Below are 18,898 nucleotides of genomic sequence, written 5' to 3'. Positions count from 1 at the left end.
CTATGGAGTCTTTAGAGAACAAATGATTCTTTTTTAAAGGGGAAGGAGAATGATAATTGCAATAAGTTGTCATTACTAAATTCTATCTTAAATGAATTATTGTATATACTCCATTGAATGGTTAGTTTCAGTAATGTCTCTTGTTATTAGTAATTGAGATAACCACTTTACTTAACTACCTGGTAAGAATGTATATATCTTCTGGAAATCTAGTACCCTCTTTCCTTTGAATATTTACCTTTTTTTGGCTTTTTTGGTGGAGGGGAAGAGGGGGAAGGGGAAGTGGGAGAAAGGTCAGTTTTATGAAATCATAAATATTTTGCTGCTGTTCAGCCATTTCAATTGTGTCCTATTCTTCCTTACCTCACTTGGGATTTCTTTGCAAAGATACCAGGTTTGCCTTTTCCTTTTCCAGCTCATTTTACAAATGACTACCAGGAGCAAATAGGATTGAGTGACTTGTTCAGGACTACATAGCTAGTAAGGGTCTGTTTGAATTCAGATCTACTATAATTCAGGTTTTCCTGACTCCAGTCCAGACGCTCTGTGCACCGAGCCATGCATTTAAAACAACAAGCACAAAAATTAACTTTAAAAAAGAAAAGTCTTTATTTGATTGTTTTCCTGGAGTTAGATAATTAAGGGGGCAACAGTCCTTTTTACCTGATTTTTCCAAATTGATCATCTTCATTGCCCAATTTCACTGAGTGCTTGAGAAACTTCTTCATTTTAAATGAATAGAACTGTGATCAAAGTAGTTTATTTATTTGGGGAAGATAATTTCATAGAATCATATTATGTTAAGAAAGAAGGGATTTCAGTGGCTTGATAGTACAATTCTGGAAAAGAAACCCCAGTATAACGTATCATATAAGTGATCATCTCGCCTTTGCTTGTAGACCTCCTGTGAGTGGGAATCCACTATTTCCCATGGGAAAAAGCAACTTCCTCTGGTTAGATTCCAAAAGCCACTTGATATTAAGGAAGATAGTCTGTGCAATTTCTGGCCTTAAGTAACCCATTCCCCTTTTGGACTTCTCTAATTGTTAGGAAGTTTTTTTTTTTTTTTTTTTTTTTGACATCAAGTCTAAATGTTTCTTTCAAACTTCCACCACTTATCCCTAGTTCTGCCCTCTGGGAACAGAATAAGACTAATCCTTCTTTTACATGACAATTTTTCATTAGGAATATCTATTAACTTCCTCCTGACAATCCACTACTTTGGCAATTACAGAAGTAAAGAATCCTAATGAGTATGTTATAAGAAGACTCTTATCACATTAAGGGCCACAGTTAGTTCTACTTTAGTTAAGAGATAGTGAGAGTATTCTTATCTTTGTAAGGGTAGTTTTAGTCTTTAGTGCTCTCTGTGATAATTTATTTGAGTTATAAAGGTAAAGAAGTCATTATTATAAAAAGTTTCTTATAAATTTCTTTATTTTATTGTGGAAAAAAAGAAATAGTCTCTAATTTCCTTGTAAGAGTAGAATTAGGAGTATGTGAAGGGTGTTGGAAGAAATACCCAGATTAAGAGATAAAGGAAGGTAGTCTCCCCTCCCTCTCACTCCACACTCCAAAATGGAGAGGTAGCGACATATAGTTAGGAACTGTCCTTGGCACCCCTATGTTCCCTAGCCTAGGTGCATCAACCTGTTTGTTATATCTGTACAACAGTAAAAGTTTGTGTGATCCAATTGCTTTCACCAAGATAATGATACCTGTAGCACTTACCATAAACTCTCTATGAGAAACAAATGAGAAAAATATATGTAAAATTATTTTAAATACTAAATTGTCACCTACATGTCAGTTTTTATTATTTTCCAACTGTACCTTGGCTTCCTTTCCTGTTTCTCTGATGCTCATATGCTGATGTGACAATAAAATGGATTGCAATTGAAATGGTTCATTACTATGATCCTTCCCACATTTCTGGTTTCTGAATATCCCTTCTATGTTAATTTTTTACTACATTCCCATAATATATTTGGCTGCATGCTAAGATTTTAAATTTCATTTTTTAAGATACTAAAAAGTCACCTGACCTATAACATATAGTGCACAGAAGAAATTTGAGTAGCTTCACTTCACTTTGATCACTTCAGAGAAGAATACAGGATTAATTCTTGGTTTGAAGAACTGGCTATCTGTAAAAACTATTCTATTTTATCAATTTCATTCCCTTTGGAGAGTTTAATACCTATATCAGTGGATTGAGATATAGCTAAGTACAGAGACACAATATATACACATACAAATATACATACATACAAAGCACACACATAAATACTGCTTTGAACATATTATCAAGCCACAGTGTATTTTTTTTATTAAGAGCACATATTTTGGATTCAGTTAAAACACATTGGAAACACAAAGCCTACAGAATTCATATCTTTATTGGCAGAGTGCCTTTCTCTTGAAATTTTCCATTAGAAGAAAAATCATTGTTGGAGAAAAAGCCTACACACACACACACACACACACACACACACACACTCACACACTCACACACATACACACATAGATATATGACACAAATCGAAGTTATGGTTTCATGTTTTAAAATCATAGAATCCTGATAACTATTTATTAAGTACATTTAATATATAAGGCACTCTGCTAAGTATGATGAAGATATAAAATTGTGCAAAAAACAGTTCTTAAAGGAAGATAGAATTCTAAAGACAATATCTCCAGAAATTATGAATTATAACTCCCCAAAAATAATGCAACTAGAGGACAAAGTGGAAATAGAATCCATATCACCTCTTTACAAGAATTTATATAATGAAAATGCCTGGGAATGTCACAAGCAAAATCTAGAACTTTTAGATAAAATTAAAAAATATATATATTACAGGTAGCCAAAAAGAAAGAGTCCAAATACCAAGGAGACCCAGTAAAGATCGCATAAGATTTGACAACTGTTATATTAAAGAAGAGGAGAGCCTGGAAACCCAGTATGACCTTCACAAAACAAACAAACAAAAAACAGTGAAGCTAAGTATAATTCCCTGAGAGGTGGAAGGAATGGAGTGGAAAGAACCTTTAATAAAAGAGAATTTCTAAGCTTTTTATCTAAAGATCAAAACTGAATAAATATTTGAAATATAAATTTAGGACTCAAGAGAAATAGAGAAAAGAGTACACATTTATTTAATTATAAGAAAAGCTATGGGGATGAATTACTTATGTGCTAATTAGAAGATAAGAAATAAATGGATTTTTTTGGTTCTAATTTTTATGTGTTTAAAGGTCACAGAAAAAGATAAATATGGTAGAGGGCCTGTGAGGGGTTTTGTTCTTTTTTGAATTATATCATAAGAAGACAAAAGAAGTTTAGAATAAAATTATATAATTACTGAGGAGGAGGCAGAAGGAATAGGAATCATAGCTCCAATAACTTGTCATCACTAAATACTATCTTAAGTAAATCTGTAGTAGATACTACATTGGTTTAGGTAATGTTTCTTGTTAGCAATTTAAATAGTCATCATACTAGTGAACTTTAGATTCAACAGAAGCACAGAAGATGACATAGCCCAACAATTTATGCATTAAATACTACACATATTTATCTGGAATTGTCATTCCCACTCCACAGTTAACTTTACATGATAATGGATTCTATGTTTACCTTGAAATTTTGAAAAACTAAGATTCATTTACAATTCTTAAATCTATGCAATTGGTAATGGTTTTTGACCCCTTACCATATATTTCCCCCGCTCTTTGCCAAGGAAATATCCTATTGTCTTCATCTTTCCCTCAAAGTTATTAAATTAAATTAAAAGTTAATAAATTAGCATTATACTCAGTAATGCTATATAGTTCATATATTATTGCTTCATAAATTATCTGTAACATATTGAGTATTCCACTTAGTTGGTTTTACAGACTACTCCCTTCATGCTTATTACTCCTTTTCTGAGTTGGTCAAAATGTATCTTCTATCTCCTTCACCTGTACTACTTTATGTTTTGGTTATTGAAATGCTAGGGGAAAGCCAAATGTCTACCTTATTCCTGATGTGGTAACTTCCATCTTAATCTTAATTTTTTAACTTTATTAAGAATTTCTTAGTTATATTAAATTCCAATTATAATGGTCCTTTGTGACATACTTCTTATCTTTAATTATATGAATACTTGTTAATTAATGTATTAGTGCTCTTGATCCTTTCTCAACTCTTTTGAGGATGCCCAGAATTAACTTTTGCCTTTCAGTGAATTTCACACTTCCTTATTCTTATTCATAATTATGATTCTTAAAATTGAGTTTTTCTTTGAAATATAAATGTGAAAGGAATATTTCTGTTTTGAGAAATGAATGGAATTCAGATCAGAAATAAGATTTCTAGAATACACACTGGAAATTTGTCATAATAGATTTTAAAAATAAAATTTGTTAACAGTCATCCTAATTAAAATTCTATCAAAAAGAGATTAGTTAATTTAGTACCCAAAAGTCAGTATTTTAAAAAAGTTTCATGAAAAGAATGTCAAAAAGAGAATATTACCGTATTAATTATTGAGTAATATAATTCTTTGAAGAAAGTGTACTTGATTTAAGAAGTCACCCTACTGATCTATGATACTCTGAAGATTACAATGTAAACTTCTAATTTGTAAAATAAGGAGAGAAATATTTATTTTTCTTTGTGCCACAGGACTTGTGATTAAGTAGAAAAATGTTTCTAGAATAATACAAATATAAATTCAATTAACATTCTGAATAGGAAAATGCTTATTAAATGGTCCTTAATGTTACATCATTTCTCTATTTTTAATAAACTTATCTTGATTTCTTTCAGCTTCCCCAAATTTTATACAGGAACCTAGCGATATATCCATGGAAATTGGCTCAAATGTGACATTACCTTGCTATGTTCAGGGATACCCAGAACCAAAAATCAAATGGCGACGGCTAGACAACATGCCACTCTTCTCAAGGTCCTTTGCTGTTAGTTCCATCAGTCAACTAAGAACAGGATCCCTCTCTATCATCAGTAGGTTAAATTGTATAAATATGTATATGTATACACACATTTATATAAGCATATATAGTTTATGCATATATTTTAATTATATCAGTTAAAAAGTTAAAGTTAAAAGGTACAGGACACAATTAATAAATAATGTTTTATTTATATGACAATTCAGCATCACCATGTTGAATTGACCATCAACTTTTAAGAATGTATTTGACATTTTTATAGCAATAAGTGGATCAATGAGTTTTATTCTATTTGTCAGCTTTGAACTGCTTGTTTCATAAAAGCATGAAGCATTATTGAGAATTAGTTAACTTTTATTTTTGTCAAGTAATATATTTTAGATTATACATGAATTTTCTGCAAAACAATGTAGAAACCATGGATTATGGGCTATGGTTATTTGAAGGCAAAATATCCTGTTGTAAACTATCTGATTATGCTGTTGTAAACTATCTAATTATAGATACATATCAATATATAATACATATAATTAATTTATCCCATTAAATTTTCATGACTTCAAAAATCCATATATTTTAAGCACTTATTAAAAGCCATTTCATTTTTTAAAAGTATTTGAAAGTTATCCTTAGGAAGGCAAAATGTTTGAATTATTTGCCATTTTTTTTTTTTACTTTTTTATATAGATCAAAGGAGAGCAAAATAAGGCCAAATGGCCAAATCTACCTTGATCCTTGAGCTAAGAATTTCTTCTCATTTTAAAATGTATTAAGGTTTTATTTTAAAATGTAAAAACCATTTTAGCTAGAGGGCTATGCAGTGGGGCTGAATCTGACCTACTGGCTGTAGTTTGTTGACTCCTGATACAGATATTTACTTTGCACATAGTTAAGAACTAAGGATTTTCTAGAGCCCTCAATGAGCTAAATTAATTAACAAATATTTACTGATTCTACTACATGTTATGGTCAATGTGAAAGAAGTAAATGTCAGAGTCCCTGCTCTTGAAAGTTCTTGTCTATTTAGAGAAAAATTAATGTATGTGATATTATTAAAGAAAAATTAAGGGCTAAACTATGTGGTGTTAACTATATAAAACAAATTTAGTGAGGGAAATTAAAATGTGAACTAGTTAGGGAAAAGTCTTCTTAGGAGAGGTAGAATTGGAGTGGACCCTTGAATTTGGTTCAGTGAAGGAACAAACCTCCTGAGGATTGTTGTTATGCAAAAGTCAAGTACTCTGTCTCTGGAGTTAATGCATAATGATTTATTGAAGTCTTTCAAGCAAAAGTTGGATTAACTGTGTGTTGGGTCTGTTGAAGCAGAAATACATTTTAAAATTTGGATTGAATTAGAAAGTAATTTATGGTTCCTTCCAATTCTACAATAAGATGATTCTGTAGTTTCATGAAGGAAGGAAGGGTAATATTTAAGATATAATGGAGAAAGAATAACATTTCAATAAGGGGACATAACATCAGCAAACAAGATCTGATTACCACTGAATATGTGGAAAACACCCAAGAAGATAGTCCTTTCTAAAATGAAGGAAGTCTATAAAAAAGAAGTGGGAAATTTATTTGGAAACGGAAGGTGTGTTAGATTATAGAGGGTCTCAGAGCAGGAAGGATTTGCTGTGATGTGCAATAAAGTCATTTTAGGATCTTGAGCAATAGAATAATAACATAATGAAAAATGATTTTTATGGATTTTATTCTGTAATAAGGTAAAATTGCCAATTAAAATGATACCACATAACTCCAGGCAAAGCACTATGAATATTTAAAGAGAGATTGAAATAACAAAATTATGAGGAAGGGATAAATAATAACAAAATTGGAATTTGATGACAGATTGGGAATATATAAGACTAGAGAAGGAAGAGTCAAAGATAAGTTGAAACAAACTATGTAGCCTCAGATAGTAGATAAGTAGTAATAAGGTTACTGGCAAAATGAAATGGTTGGAAATGTCATTAAATATAGATTAATTTCCAATAATATATTTCAACAGTTATTCCAAGAGTCAGTGTAAATCTTTTAAAATTAATTCAAAGTTCATGTTGCATCAACCATTTAGTAAGATAATTAATTTAAAAATTCCCCTTATTCTGTTTATTTTGATTTTGAATAATTGATGTAGAATAGATTTACCATGTGTTTTAATGGGGTGATATTCATGAAAGAATAGAGAGATGGTAGAACTTAAGTATTTTAAATTCCAAGAAGTGAGCCTATCATATTTTTCTCTATGAAAGTTTTATTGAAATAGTAATATTGAGTTAAATGTTTTGGTACTTAGTAATGCTTTGGTACAAATCTCTTTCTTTCTTCATTTTAGATTTATGGGCCAGTGATAAAGGTACTTACATTTGTGAAGCTGAAAACCAATTTGGGAAGATCCAGGCACAGGCAACCATAACAGTGACAGGGCTTGGTAAGAAGACTTTGGGAACTATTTTGTTAAAAGGATAACTCAGAATTTTCAGAACCACCTTAACTCTTTGAACAAAAGATTCATTTCTGTATCTTTTATATCTTAATGCCAATACTCTATTCCTGTTATAATCAGATAAGTCTCTGGGTTCATCTTTTTAAAAAATGGTTTCTAACTTCATAGAACATTTGCACTACAACAGTAATGAGAATAAATCTTCTTATTTAACAGGTGAAGAAACTGAGGCAAAGAAATTAAGTGGTAATTTTGCCCCTAGCTAAGGGGACTTCTGATATACAGTTAAATACTCAAGGTCTTGGGTGTACAGTTAATCAAGTTTCTTAACTTAAATAGCAGCAAAGGGATATACAATGTGAGTGCTGTTCTGCAGCCTTCCATATTCTGCAAAGGTATACTTAAATAAAGGTTACCCATATGAGGGTGGAAGTTTCTAGCAGAGTTGGCAATAGAGGGCTGGAACTTAGAGAAAATATCCAAGATGTGCACATAAAAGTAAGAGGTATGGGCACAGTGGTTATGATTTATATTTTGGAAGTGAACTTTGAAAGTGAGAGTGACTATTACTTTCACATTTTTAAAATTTTTATTATAATTGTATCAATTTATAGTCACATTAGCTAGATTTTGAATTTCACATGGACAAGAACAATGTCTCGCCTCTCCACTCTCAGAATCTAACAAATAACAACAAATACTCTGCACATGAGGTGCTTAATAATTTAATATTTTATTTACTTTTGAATAGTATATTCATTGCCTGCTCTCTCTCTTATCAAAAACAAAAACAAAAACAACAACAACAAAAACCTTAGTATTCTCAGTGAAAATACAGAATTTCTTACTCCTTTTAATTATTAGGCTTGATTCCCAAGTTTTCATCCTAAAAATACAGGTTTTTAAATACATTTTAAGATTTCTATTTCCCATAGTCATGTTAGTCATTATGCAAACCTTTGGATTCTATTAAAAATTCACCATTTATATTTTGGCATTGCTTTAGCAAGTTGGGATGTGATCTGGTAGAAAGAGCAGTTTAGTTAGAAGGCTTGGGTTTTAGTTATTATGTTCTTTTTGCAATAGATACTAGACAACTAGGTCCCTTGGTGCCTTTTTGCTGGACTTGGAGTCAGAAAGATCTGAATTTGAATCCCACCTCAAATGTTTTAGCTGTGTAACTCTGGGCAATTCAGCTAACTTAGCAGTGGCTCTGTAAAATGGAGATAATAATAGCACCTGTCTTACAGAGTTGTGAAAATCAGAAAAGGTAACAGGTATATAGCATTTTGCAAACTTTAATGTTGGCTTTCGATGAGGGACAAGCAGGTGTTGTAGATGAGGCCTGATTAAATATACCAAATTCTGTCTTGCATTCAGTTGCTCCACTTATTGGAATCAGCCCTGCTGTAGCCAATGTGATTGAAGGGCAGCAGCTCACTCTACCTTGCATGCTGTTGGCTGGAAATCCCATTCCAGAACGTCGATGGCTGAAAAACTCCGCTCTGGTAAGAGCATTCTTTCAATTGGAAAATTAAAGGATTTATGGTAAATATGCTATAAATTATATTTATATATTATCAATTACATTTGTTCACTATATATAAATTATATGAATACTAGCATATAAATTATATTTATATATTGTAAATTACATTTGGCAAGTTACCAAACACATTAGCACATGAACATATTTAAACAGTGTGTGGTTTGGATTGAGAGATGGAGGGAAATAAAAGGGACATTAAGGAAGAAAATTTGTCTCTGGTATGGTTTTTACAAGATTTTGCAAAATACTAAATCTCACCATTAATATTTTGTCCTTTTGAGAGAGAGAGAGACAGACAGACAGACAGACAGACAGAGACAGACCTGCAGATGAAGGGAGGATAATAGGGAGGGAGGGAAAGAGAGACACAGGAAGGGAGGGCGGGAGAGGGAAGTGAGAAACACTATCTCACTAACATAAAATCAAGACTGTTATGTCTTAAATCAACACAACATGAAATGCAATATCCCTATATAAAATGTCTGCCAATGCTCTTTTTTAAGTAATTTAAACTATTATCAATACAAGATCATAGGATTAGATCAGGAAGGGATGATCCAATAATACCATTTTACAAATGAAGGAACCAAAGAATTTTACTGATTTCACTGAGGTCATAGAGGTGGTAAATGGTAGAGACAAGATATGAACTTGGATTCTTTAACTACAATTCCTCTCAAAGACACACTTACTTTGATTATAGACTATTTTCAATAGATAATTTCACAATTGTTAAAAAGTACTTCATTGCAAACTTTTTTTATTGTGATAAATGTTGGATTCTTTCATTGGATTTCTTGAAAGTATCTTACATTTCCACTCCAATCTATGGAGTACTTTAGTTTCTCCCATTTCTTCAGCAACATTTAAAATCACATCAATTATATATAGATAAAATATTTATTAAGCATTTACTTTGTTCCATACTAATCACTGAGAATATAAATACAAGGAAAAATATAGGCATCCCTGCTCTCAAAGAATTTACATTCTAAAGGGGAAAGACAGCATATAAAAGGGTACTGGAAGGAGGCAGCTAGATGGCACAGTAGATAGTCATGAGGACTTAACTTCAGATCCAGCCTCAAAACCTTACTAGCTGGGTGATCCCAGACAAGCCACTTATCCCTGATCTGAGTTTGAAGAGAATATGATAGTGTAGGTACTCCTTTAAATGCAGAATCAGAGAAGAATTCAATTATCAGAGTAAGAAGTGATAAAGGATGGAGATGTTGCCTGCTGAGAAGTCTGCTGGGGCCAAGATGGAAAAGTCATCTGGAGTACTAGGAGCTGATGGAGGTTTGAAGAGCACTGTGAATTTAAAAAAATGCTATTTACATAGAGTATATTTATTATAGGATACATAAATGCCATGAAAGTGGATCTAAAATAATCATTAATTGTACCCTCAAAACTCAATATTGTAAGAAATCCTCTTGTTCATTTATGATTACTGTACTTCTCCAAGTGTAATGTCAACAATAAACACAGCAATACTCCATATGGAGTCCTCTTGAGGGAAAAAAAGAATGGAAAAAAAGAACATATGTGGAAATGGTGGTAATAGAGATAGTGTGTACTTAAAAGGTTCACTGGTACAGGAAAACTACTGAGACGAAGGGCAAGATGAGGACTTTTCTGAATCTTATGATCTTAGAGAATTGCCGCTGAAAAATTAAATGACCAGGTCACCCAACCAATATGTGTCACAGGCAGAATTTGAAGCCAGAACATTTTTCTCTATTCACCACACTATGTTGCCTCTTATGCAGTCACCCAATAGCATGTCATATTTAACTAGAAACATTGACAGCCTTGTCTGGTATGATTCCTTTTCTCACAGTATTTATCTTTATTATTTATTATGTCTATAACACCTGATACTTTAGATAATGGTTTCATAAACTCTTTTGTAGTTTACAAAACACTTTGTTGGCTAATTTGATCTTCACAACAATCCTAGCAGGAGCAGTAGTAGCAGCCACAGTATTAATAGTAGTAATAGTGGTGGTGGCAGTAGTAAAAGGAATAGAAGTAGTAACAGTAGTAGTAGCAGCAGCAGCAGCAGTAGTAGTAGTAGTAGTGGTGATGCTAATGGTGATAGTAATAGTAATACTAGTACTACTACTAAGTAGTGATGGTGATGGTAGTAAAGGTAGTACTAGTCGTAGTTCTAGGAGTATCAGTAGTAGTAGAAATGGTTAGCATTTATTTAGTGTCTACTATATATAGGTCACTGTTCTAAGTGATTTACAAATATTATCCCATTTGATTCTCACAAGAATTCTGGAAGATAGTTGCTACTTTTATCCTCATTTTATATTTGAGGAAATTGAGGAAAAAAGAAATTAATTGCTGAAGATTGCACAGCTGGCAAGTTTCTGAACTCTGGTCTTTTTGACTGAAGGCCCAGTATTCTATCTATTATATCATGTAGTTGCACATTTGTACCCTCCTTATCATAGGAAGAAGTAAACCAAGAGAGATTTAATAATTTGCTTTTAGTCACACAAATAGTAAATGTATGTCTGAGGTGAGAGGAGCAAAAACTACTTCTAACTTCAGTTCTAGTACTTAAGATTAAGTACTTTCTCTTTGCCAAAATGACTACCTCAAGAAATACTGGCCCATAATATGCCAAAATAAAAATGTGATCTGTTTAGATAGAGGGAAAGTGATCTTCTCCATGGGAAAGAGCATCTTTAAGCCAAGTTTGTCTTTTTTAAATAGAATTGAATGTTTGGTAATAGTTAAATAGATATAAAATATGTAAAGTATATAACTTGACTTTAATAAATGTTAATGGAAATTATTTGTGAGGGTTCTCATTATTAAATATAGTTATAACTTATTGTTCTGTGTACTTGTTCTCCCTTGTAATCTGATTTTTTTTCATTTAATATTTTTGGACCAAAAAAAAAGATTTATAAAAAATATTTCTTAATTTTTAAAAATTCCCTAATATCTGATTAAAACAGTGTCTAAAGTTTAGGACTCGGCATGTTCTTGACTTAATTTCTTAAAATTACTCTTTTTTTTCCCCTTTAAGTTGGTTTCCAATCCTTATATCAGTATTCGCAGTGATGGGAGCTTACACCTTGAAAGAGTTCGCCTTCAGGATGGTGGTGAATATACCTGTGTAGCAAGTAATGTTGCTGGAACTCACAATAAAACTACTAATGTTAATGTGTATGGTAAGAAATCTATTTAGTGAAATCTTTGCCCTAAATTGTTGCTAAAATTTGGTTATTACAAATTAAATTAAATACCCAAATTAATACCCCTTTAAAGTTTGAAATAAATTTGCATTGTTTTTATTTTTATAGAAAGTTTTATTTTTTTTAAAAAAAAGCTACAATGATTAATGACTTCTCCAGACTCCCCTTTTCAAGTAAGAAAATAAAAATGCTAGTGGGAGTTGGCAATACATGCTTGCCAAGTGCTTGTGTAAGTAGTTTCTTAATTGATAAAAGAGAACACAACTTAGAGAAAGAGGAAAAATGTTAAAAATATATTTTAATTTTAGGCAAGCTGAACACTTCATATCTTCCAAAATTGCCTTTCCCTTGATGATTGTGCAATAAGCTTGTCCTTAAGAACAACCTTGTAGTCTTCTAGAAATGGTTTGAAGTTTTCATGTTGTCACTGCTGCTTACTACATGCATGTAATCCTCATGCATGTTAAAACATTTTAAAAGTCATTGATTTTTTTAAATGATGGAACATTTTTTTCTTATTTGCTCCTGCTAATGGTTGACCTATTTTATCTCATTTATTAATGACTATCTTGTAATCATTTAAGGAATTAGAATTCTTTTTTCGTTTCTTTCTTGAGAGATTAGCAACATTTATCAAATTATTGAAAATTTACTCTGGAAGAGGGGCAGATTGGAAATGCATAGCTTAAGACAAGATAGTCCATTGGCTACAAAATATTGTTATCATTATCAAATTTATTATGTCTTCTATATACAGATCACAATCCATCCTTAACCCTCTTGTGTGACTATTATCCATGTATACTTATCACTCTTCCACAGGTACTTTATCAAGTCTATTTAGAAAGTTCTTATAGATCTCTTCACAATGTTTGTGTACCACTGCAGCATCCAGGTAGCTCATCAATTGCTCTGTTACTGGCTCAACATTAAAAAAAAATGTTAGTGAATACATTTGTCTGATGACATCCTTTATACTTCCAGTTGAAAAATACAATACTTTGAAAATATTACAGTGGCAAGCTGGGAAATGACCTTATGTGTCTCCTGACTCTTGGAAGAAAAATGATGAACTAGATTAAAGAGGATGCAACATTCATTTTAGACATGGACAATGTGTTGATTTATTTGGGATGAGAAAAAGTAGTTCTAGAGATCCAAAAAAAAAAGGGGACTTTAATAAGATATTGAAATGACACAATTTAAAACAAAAATGATCAGGAGGGGACACAAATAGAATAATTTTTTTATTACTATGTTAAATTTAGCATACAATTTAAAAAACAAAAATGTGTTGTCTCATACATATATAAACATTTATACACACACATATATGTATGTATGAGACAATGCATATTTCATTCTTTCATTCTTCTCTGAATAGTGAAATGTTTATTGATCATTTTCATTATTAGAGTTTTAAAGGACCTTACAGTAACCATTGGGATTAGTGTCTTACAAACCTCTGTGGTCTGCAAATTGCCCAAATGGATAATAACACCTTGAGGGTCAGCTGCTATTACAATTTCTATCTGTCTCTAAACTGATCCCTAGATTAGATAACATTGATGGTTTACAATGAATCAATTTCTAAAAATAGTTGACACAATGAACAAATGCCTTGATAAGATCAATCTATGGACAAGCTGAAAGGTAACAATGAGATCTAGTTTGTCTCCCTTGTCAACTATTTAGCATTACAATTAAGTAATTCTCTGTTGTTGTTAAAATTCTCCAAATAAAGGAATGCTCAGTCTCCCTTGATAATATATTTTAGGTCAGTTGAGGTAGTCAATTAGTTTAAAATAAAAATAACTAACCCAAGATACTTGATATAAGAGATAACCCATTGGAATTAGTGCCTTGAATCTCCAATGCAACCAGTTACAGCAATTATGTAGATATAGCATTGGTACTTGCCTAAGCAGATTTTTCTGGTTTCCCAATTTCCCTTAATCATAGTTAACACCTTTCTTCCAATTGCCCAATCATAAGATCTTTATGATCTACAAATACAGATCTTTTATAAAAAGCAGCTAAAGGAATGAATTAACAAATGTGTACAAGTACAAAGTAAAATAGAACATTGAATAATTATCTAATAAATATGGCTTCTAGGGCTTTTTTTTTTCCCTTCTGGATAATTTAGTGGAAGTTTTATCAATGTCCAAATTTTCCCAGTTATTAAAACAGTTGCCTTAATTCTTTCTCTGATTCAGTATTAATTTGGTAAACATGACTTATCTAAGTTGTCATAAATTGTTATACCAGTTAAGTCAATAATTCTTAAGAATTATTCAGTTTGTAACTTTGTTATTCTTTTTTCTGGGGTGTAGTCCATCATTCTTTTTTATCACCTAGTATTTTCCCTTAATGTCTGTTCTTGAATTATTTTAGTGAACTATATCTCGTTTTCTAAGCTAAATATATCTTTACAGTTGTAACTTGATTTAAAAAAAAATTTCTCCCTTATTTTTCATGATTAAAGAGGTTTTAGTCATTTTATCAATAATAGGGAATATAGGGCTTATTTGTTGAATATTTCCTTAAGATGTACTTCTTTCTTAAAGTTGCATGAGTAAATGATTTTTCCATCTTGTTTTTCTTTCTTCCCCATACTCATTGTCATGAGATTCAACTTGGGCCCTCTTCATTATTCTCCATCTCCATATTCATTATTAAATTTTATGAGTATGAGATTCTTGAGAAAGTCATTTTATCATTGTCTATTGGTCATTGCTTTAGCATGCTAACTTAGGTTCTGAGGAACAGACAACATATTTACTTGCTAAGTTTTTCAGACTTTTTAAAGACTATAATAATTTCAAATTGAACCAGAATCTATGGATATTAGAGAAGTATAAAAATAGAACTGGTTATTGATCCAAGTCAGGTTTCAATATTTGTTTTTCTTTTTAGTTCTGCCAATTATTCAACATGGACAACAGATATTCAGCACAATTGAAGGAGTCCCTGTAAGTTTACCATGCAAAGCAAGTGGAGTTCCCAAACCAGCTATTGTATGGTCCAAAGTAAGTATCTTATTTTAGTTATAAGAAATGCTATTGCTCCTTAACTTGGCCCCTTTGATAATAGATTAGGTAAGGCTTCTTCAAGATAACATTACTGACAGGGCTATATCCTACCCTGATGTAGGCATTCATTCCCATATGACCTCATAAATGGTGCTCATTAAGTTACTGCTACCAAAAAAATCCATCACCTGGTGACCAAACATTTGGAGGTAAAATTTTCCAAACTTACAACTATTCTAATGGCTGATACAGAGTCCATTGCCTACCTCTTTTGAAAACCTTTCTGTCTTAGTAGGATCTCATCTTTCATTGCATAAATATCATTTGCAAAAAAAATAAGGCCCATGTACACCATGATGAGACATCAATTTATTGATTTAACAGAGTCAGAATTCTATTAAGAGTAGAGGCAAAATATCAAATAAAGGTTAATAATTAGTCTATTTAGTATATGTAATAAAAATACATTAGTATATGATATAGTTTCATAATGATATCATTAACATATATTAAAATCACACTTGTATTTGATATGTAACAATAAATTGAAACATAATGTTTCACTTGATCACATAATCCAAAGCTATTTCTCAGACTTATTTTTCTTGCTTACCCATTTTGTGTCTTTGAATTAAATTTAGTCTTTTTTCTCCTTTTCCTTGGTAGATAAGGAAAGAAAAGTCTTGGCAATACTTTTCATTTTGTGTGATGAAGTAACCTAATACTTTTCTTTGCCTTTGAATCTCTATTCTGTTATAGAAGGGGTATTGGTGTTAAAATAGTTAAAGTTACATTTTATTTGGGAATAGAAGGTCATATATTTTTTGTTTTCTCCCAGATAGTGTCATATCTTTATTGTCTAAACACATTTGCATATTCATTGATCTTTATTCTATTTCATAGAAAGGAGAACTGATTTCTCCCAGCAATGCTAAATTTTCTGCAGGATTAGATGGGAGTTTATATATAGTGTCACCAGGAGGTGAGGAAAGTGGAGAATATGTCTGCACTGCCACCAATGCAGCAGGATATGCCAAAAGAAAAGTTCAGCTGACAGTTTATGGTAAGAGCCTATTTGGAGAATGTTTTTCATTGACACTTTTTATCTTTGCCAAAATACACAGCTGTCCTTTACATAACCTTATCCAAAGACTGTACCCCTAAACTTAAGCCCTGATTTTTCCCAAAAATGCAGTCTTTCTGCCAACTAAAATCTCATATAAGGGCAGCTTTACCCAACTCTGATTTTGTTTTAAGGGGGAAAGTATATAAGTCCTTGGAAAATTTTTATAATGTTTTCTCAGAGTAGTATGCTCATTACACCCAACCCTCATTCTGTAATATCAGTTAGTTAAAAAGTATTAGTAAGCCAAACCTCAGTTATGTCTTGGGTTAGAGTTGTGCCCTGGAGGGCTACTTTTGCACATGGCTTACTTTAAGACTGCATTTCAGCTGACCTCTTAATCCTTGTACTGAAGCAAAAAAGTGAGAAGAAAAGTTTTCTAATTGCCTTCCTATCATTTTTTCCACATTCCTCCTTTAAAATGTCTGGAAACCATTAGATGAGTTCTGGAATTTGAAACTATATGAAATCTTTTTACACATCGTTTAAAAAATTAATAAAAATAAAAATAAAAACTGCTGACATTTCTATAGAACTTTAAGCTGCTTAGAGGAAGGTAGATGGAGCATTAGATAGAGCACTGGGTCTGGAGTCAAAAAGGCCTAAGGCCAAATTGAGCCTCTGATACTTTAACCTCTGTTTGCCTCAGTTTCCTTGGCTATTAAATGGATTTCCCAGAGTTATGATGAGAATCATATGAAATTTGATAAGTATATAATACCTACTCATAGTAGTTATTTAATACATGCTTGTTCCTTCTACTGCCTTTTAAGTTTTATAAGTAACTTTATATGTGCTATTTTATTTCATCCTCTAAACCCCAATAATAAAATGCTACAGGTGTTGCTATTCACGAATTCCTACTTTGATGCTTCATTCTGGTGAGGACATGATCCCGTATTCTCAAAGGCTGTGCCAGGTGAATGTAAGCCTTGGCACACAGTCTAACATCCTAGAAAAGCATTAAGTGTGGTGTTCTACCAAGTTATGTGTCAAGCTCTGAATAACTTTAAAAACTTGTGTTCATTATAGTTTAACTTAAAGAAATGATAATTTAATGAAAGATAAAGGAATTCCAGAATCAGTTTTCAGTATTCTTTTAGACAACTATCTTAATATTACAATATTGTAATAATGCAAAATGATAATACTACAATATTACAAAACAATAAATAGGAGGGGGCAGCTAGGTGGCATAGTGGATAGAGCACCAGCCCTGAAGTCAGGAGGACCTGAGTTTAAATCTGGCCTCAGACATTTAATATATAATATGTAATAATAAGAATATAAGAATAGCTATGTGACCCTGGGCAAGTCACTTGACCCCAATTGCCTCAAAGGAAAAAAAAAAACATATTAGGGGAAAAGATAAATTTTGCAACTAGAACAATATCCATCTGAGCTGGTTGAACAAATTTTGATACAAAAAAGGGAAACTGATAGAATATTTGTATGAATACAAATTACAAAAATTTGTACAAATTTAACATGTATTTCAATTGTTTTTTGACAAAACCAAGAATTCCCCAAAACCACATCAGTCCAAAAGCACTTGTGATTTGCTTGCCAAGCAGACAGATATTACTGCCATAGGAAACAATATTCTAAATATAAATTTATTTGTAAAATCATATAGAGAAATATGATGAAAGATTATAAGCAGTTGCTCCATAAAACTGAGAAGCAGTTGAAGGGAGGAAAATAATTTTGTAAGCAAAGCAATAAATCAAATTAAAGTCATTCTAACAATGTCTAAGGATGAGACTGGAAAGACATAAACAAAATACAGTTGGGGTGGGAGGAGGCATCTGTTAGAATTTCTATAAAAACATTTGTACCTTCAAGGACTTTTAGGTTCATGGACTAGGAAAGGGTTTTTGAGGAAATGGAAGATTCATTAAAGAAAATAAAAACCAGCTTATTAAATTGAATATTTACAAAGGAATTTCAAAGGAATATTTACAAGGGGAAAAAATTTGTGATAACATTAAGATATTCCTTATTTGTACAAGGATAAAATAATGTAAATATAGAATGTAAAGAAAAATTTGTGATGACATTAAGATATTCCTTATAAAGGTATTTGTACAAGGATAAAATAATGTATGTATAGAATGCTGAGACTCTGAGAAAGGTGTGCTTGATCTGACACCGAGGACTTAAGGCTAATTACCTATTCAATATAAGACAATGACTCTATTAGCATATGTTTGAATAAATGGCCCTTCTCTCAGTTGATGCTGGCTCAATGTTTGATGTTAAGGATTAGGCAAGGATTAGAGGGTGGGGTAATAGAAGCCAGATACTCGGCAGGACAAAGAGGAGAAAAGTGGAGATTCTGGACTCCAGAATTGAGAAGAGATCTTTGGCAAAACTCCTGGCATTTTGCCTGCTTCTCCCCCTAAAGACTAAGGACTTTTAATTATCCTGACTCTGGCTGCTCCTGAGGCCTCCAGAGAGCTAGCCCAGACTTAACAATAGGGGGGAAATCTTAACGCCACCCTCAGAGAACATAATGATTACTTGCTCATATGTCTATTTTTCCACTCACATAAAATGTCC

The 18,898-nt window shown here is 32.0% G+C and overlaps 1 protein-coding gene across 1 annotated transcript in view; it reads left to right on the top strand.

Moving 5' to 3' along the window:
• HMCN1 (hemicentin 1) overlaps positions 1-18,898 on the top strand; it is a 503,334-nt gene that overhangs the window by 277,758 nt on the left and 206,678 nt on the right. Inside the window, exons 16-21 of the mRNA XM_051998776.1 lie at positions 4,817-5,011; positions 7,301-7,396; positions 8,792-8,919; positions 12,010-12,154; positions 15,098-15,210; positions 16,117-16,276. Of these exons, the coding sequence (XP_051854736.1) occupies positions 4,817-5,011; positions 7,301-7,396; positions 8,792-8,919; positions 12,010-12,154; positions 15,098-15,210; positions 16,117-16,276 (837 nt within the window). The remainder of the gene's footprint in view (positions 1-4,816; positions 5,012-7,300; positions 7,397-8,791; positions 8,920-12,009; positions 12,155-15,097; positions 15,211-16,116; positions 16,277-18,898) is intronic.

Source organism: Antechinus flavipes, chromosome 4 (assembly GCF_016432865.1).
Source record: "Antechinus flavipes isolate AdamAnt ecotype Samford, QLD, Australia chromosome 4, AdamAnt_v2, whole genome shotgun sequence".
NCBI lineage: Eukaryota > Metazoa > Chordata > Mammalia > Dasyuromorphia > Dasyuridae > Antechinus > Antechinus flavipes.
This window is presented reverse-complemented; position numbering and strand designations above follow the sequence as displayed.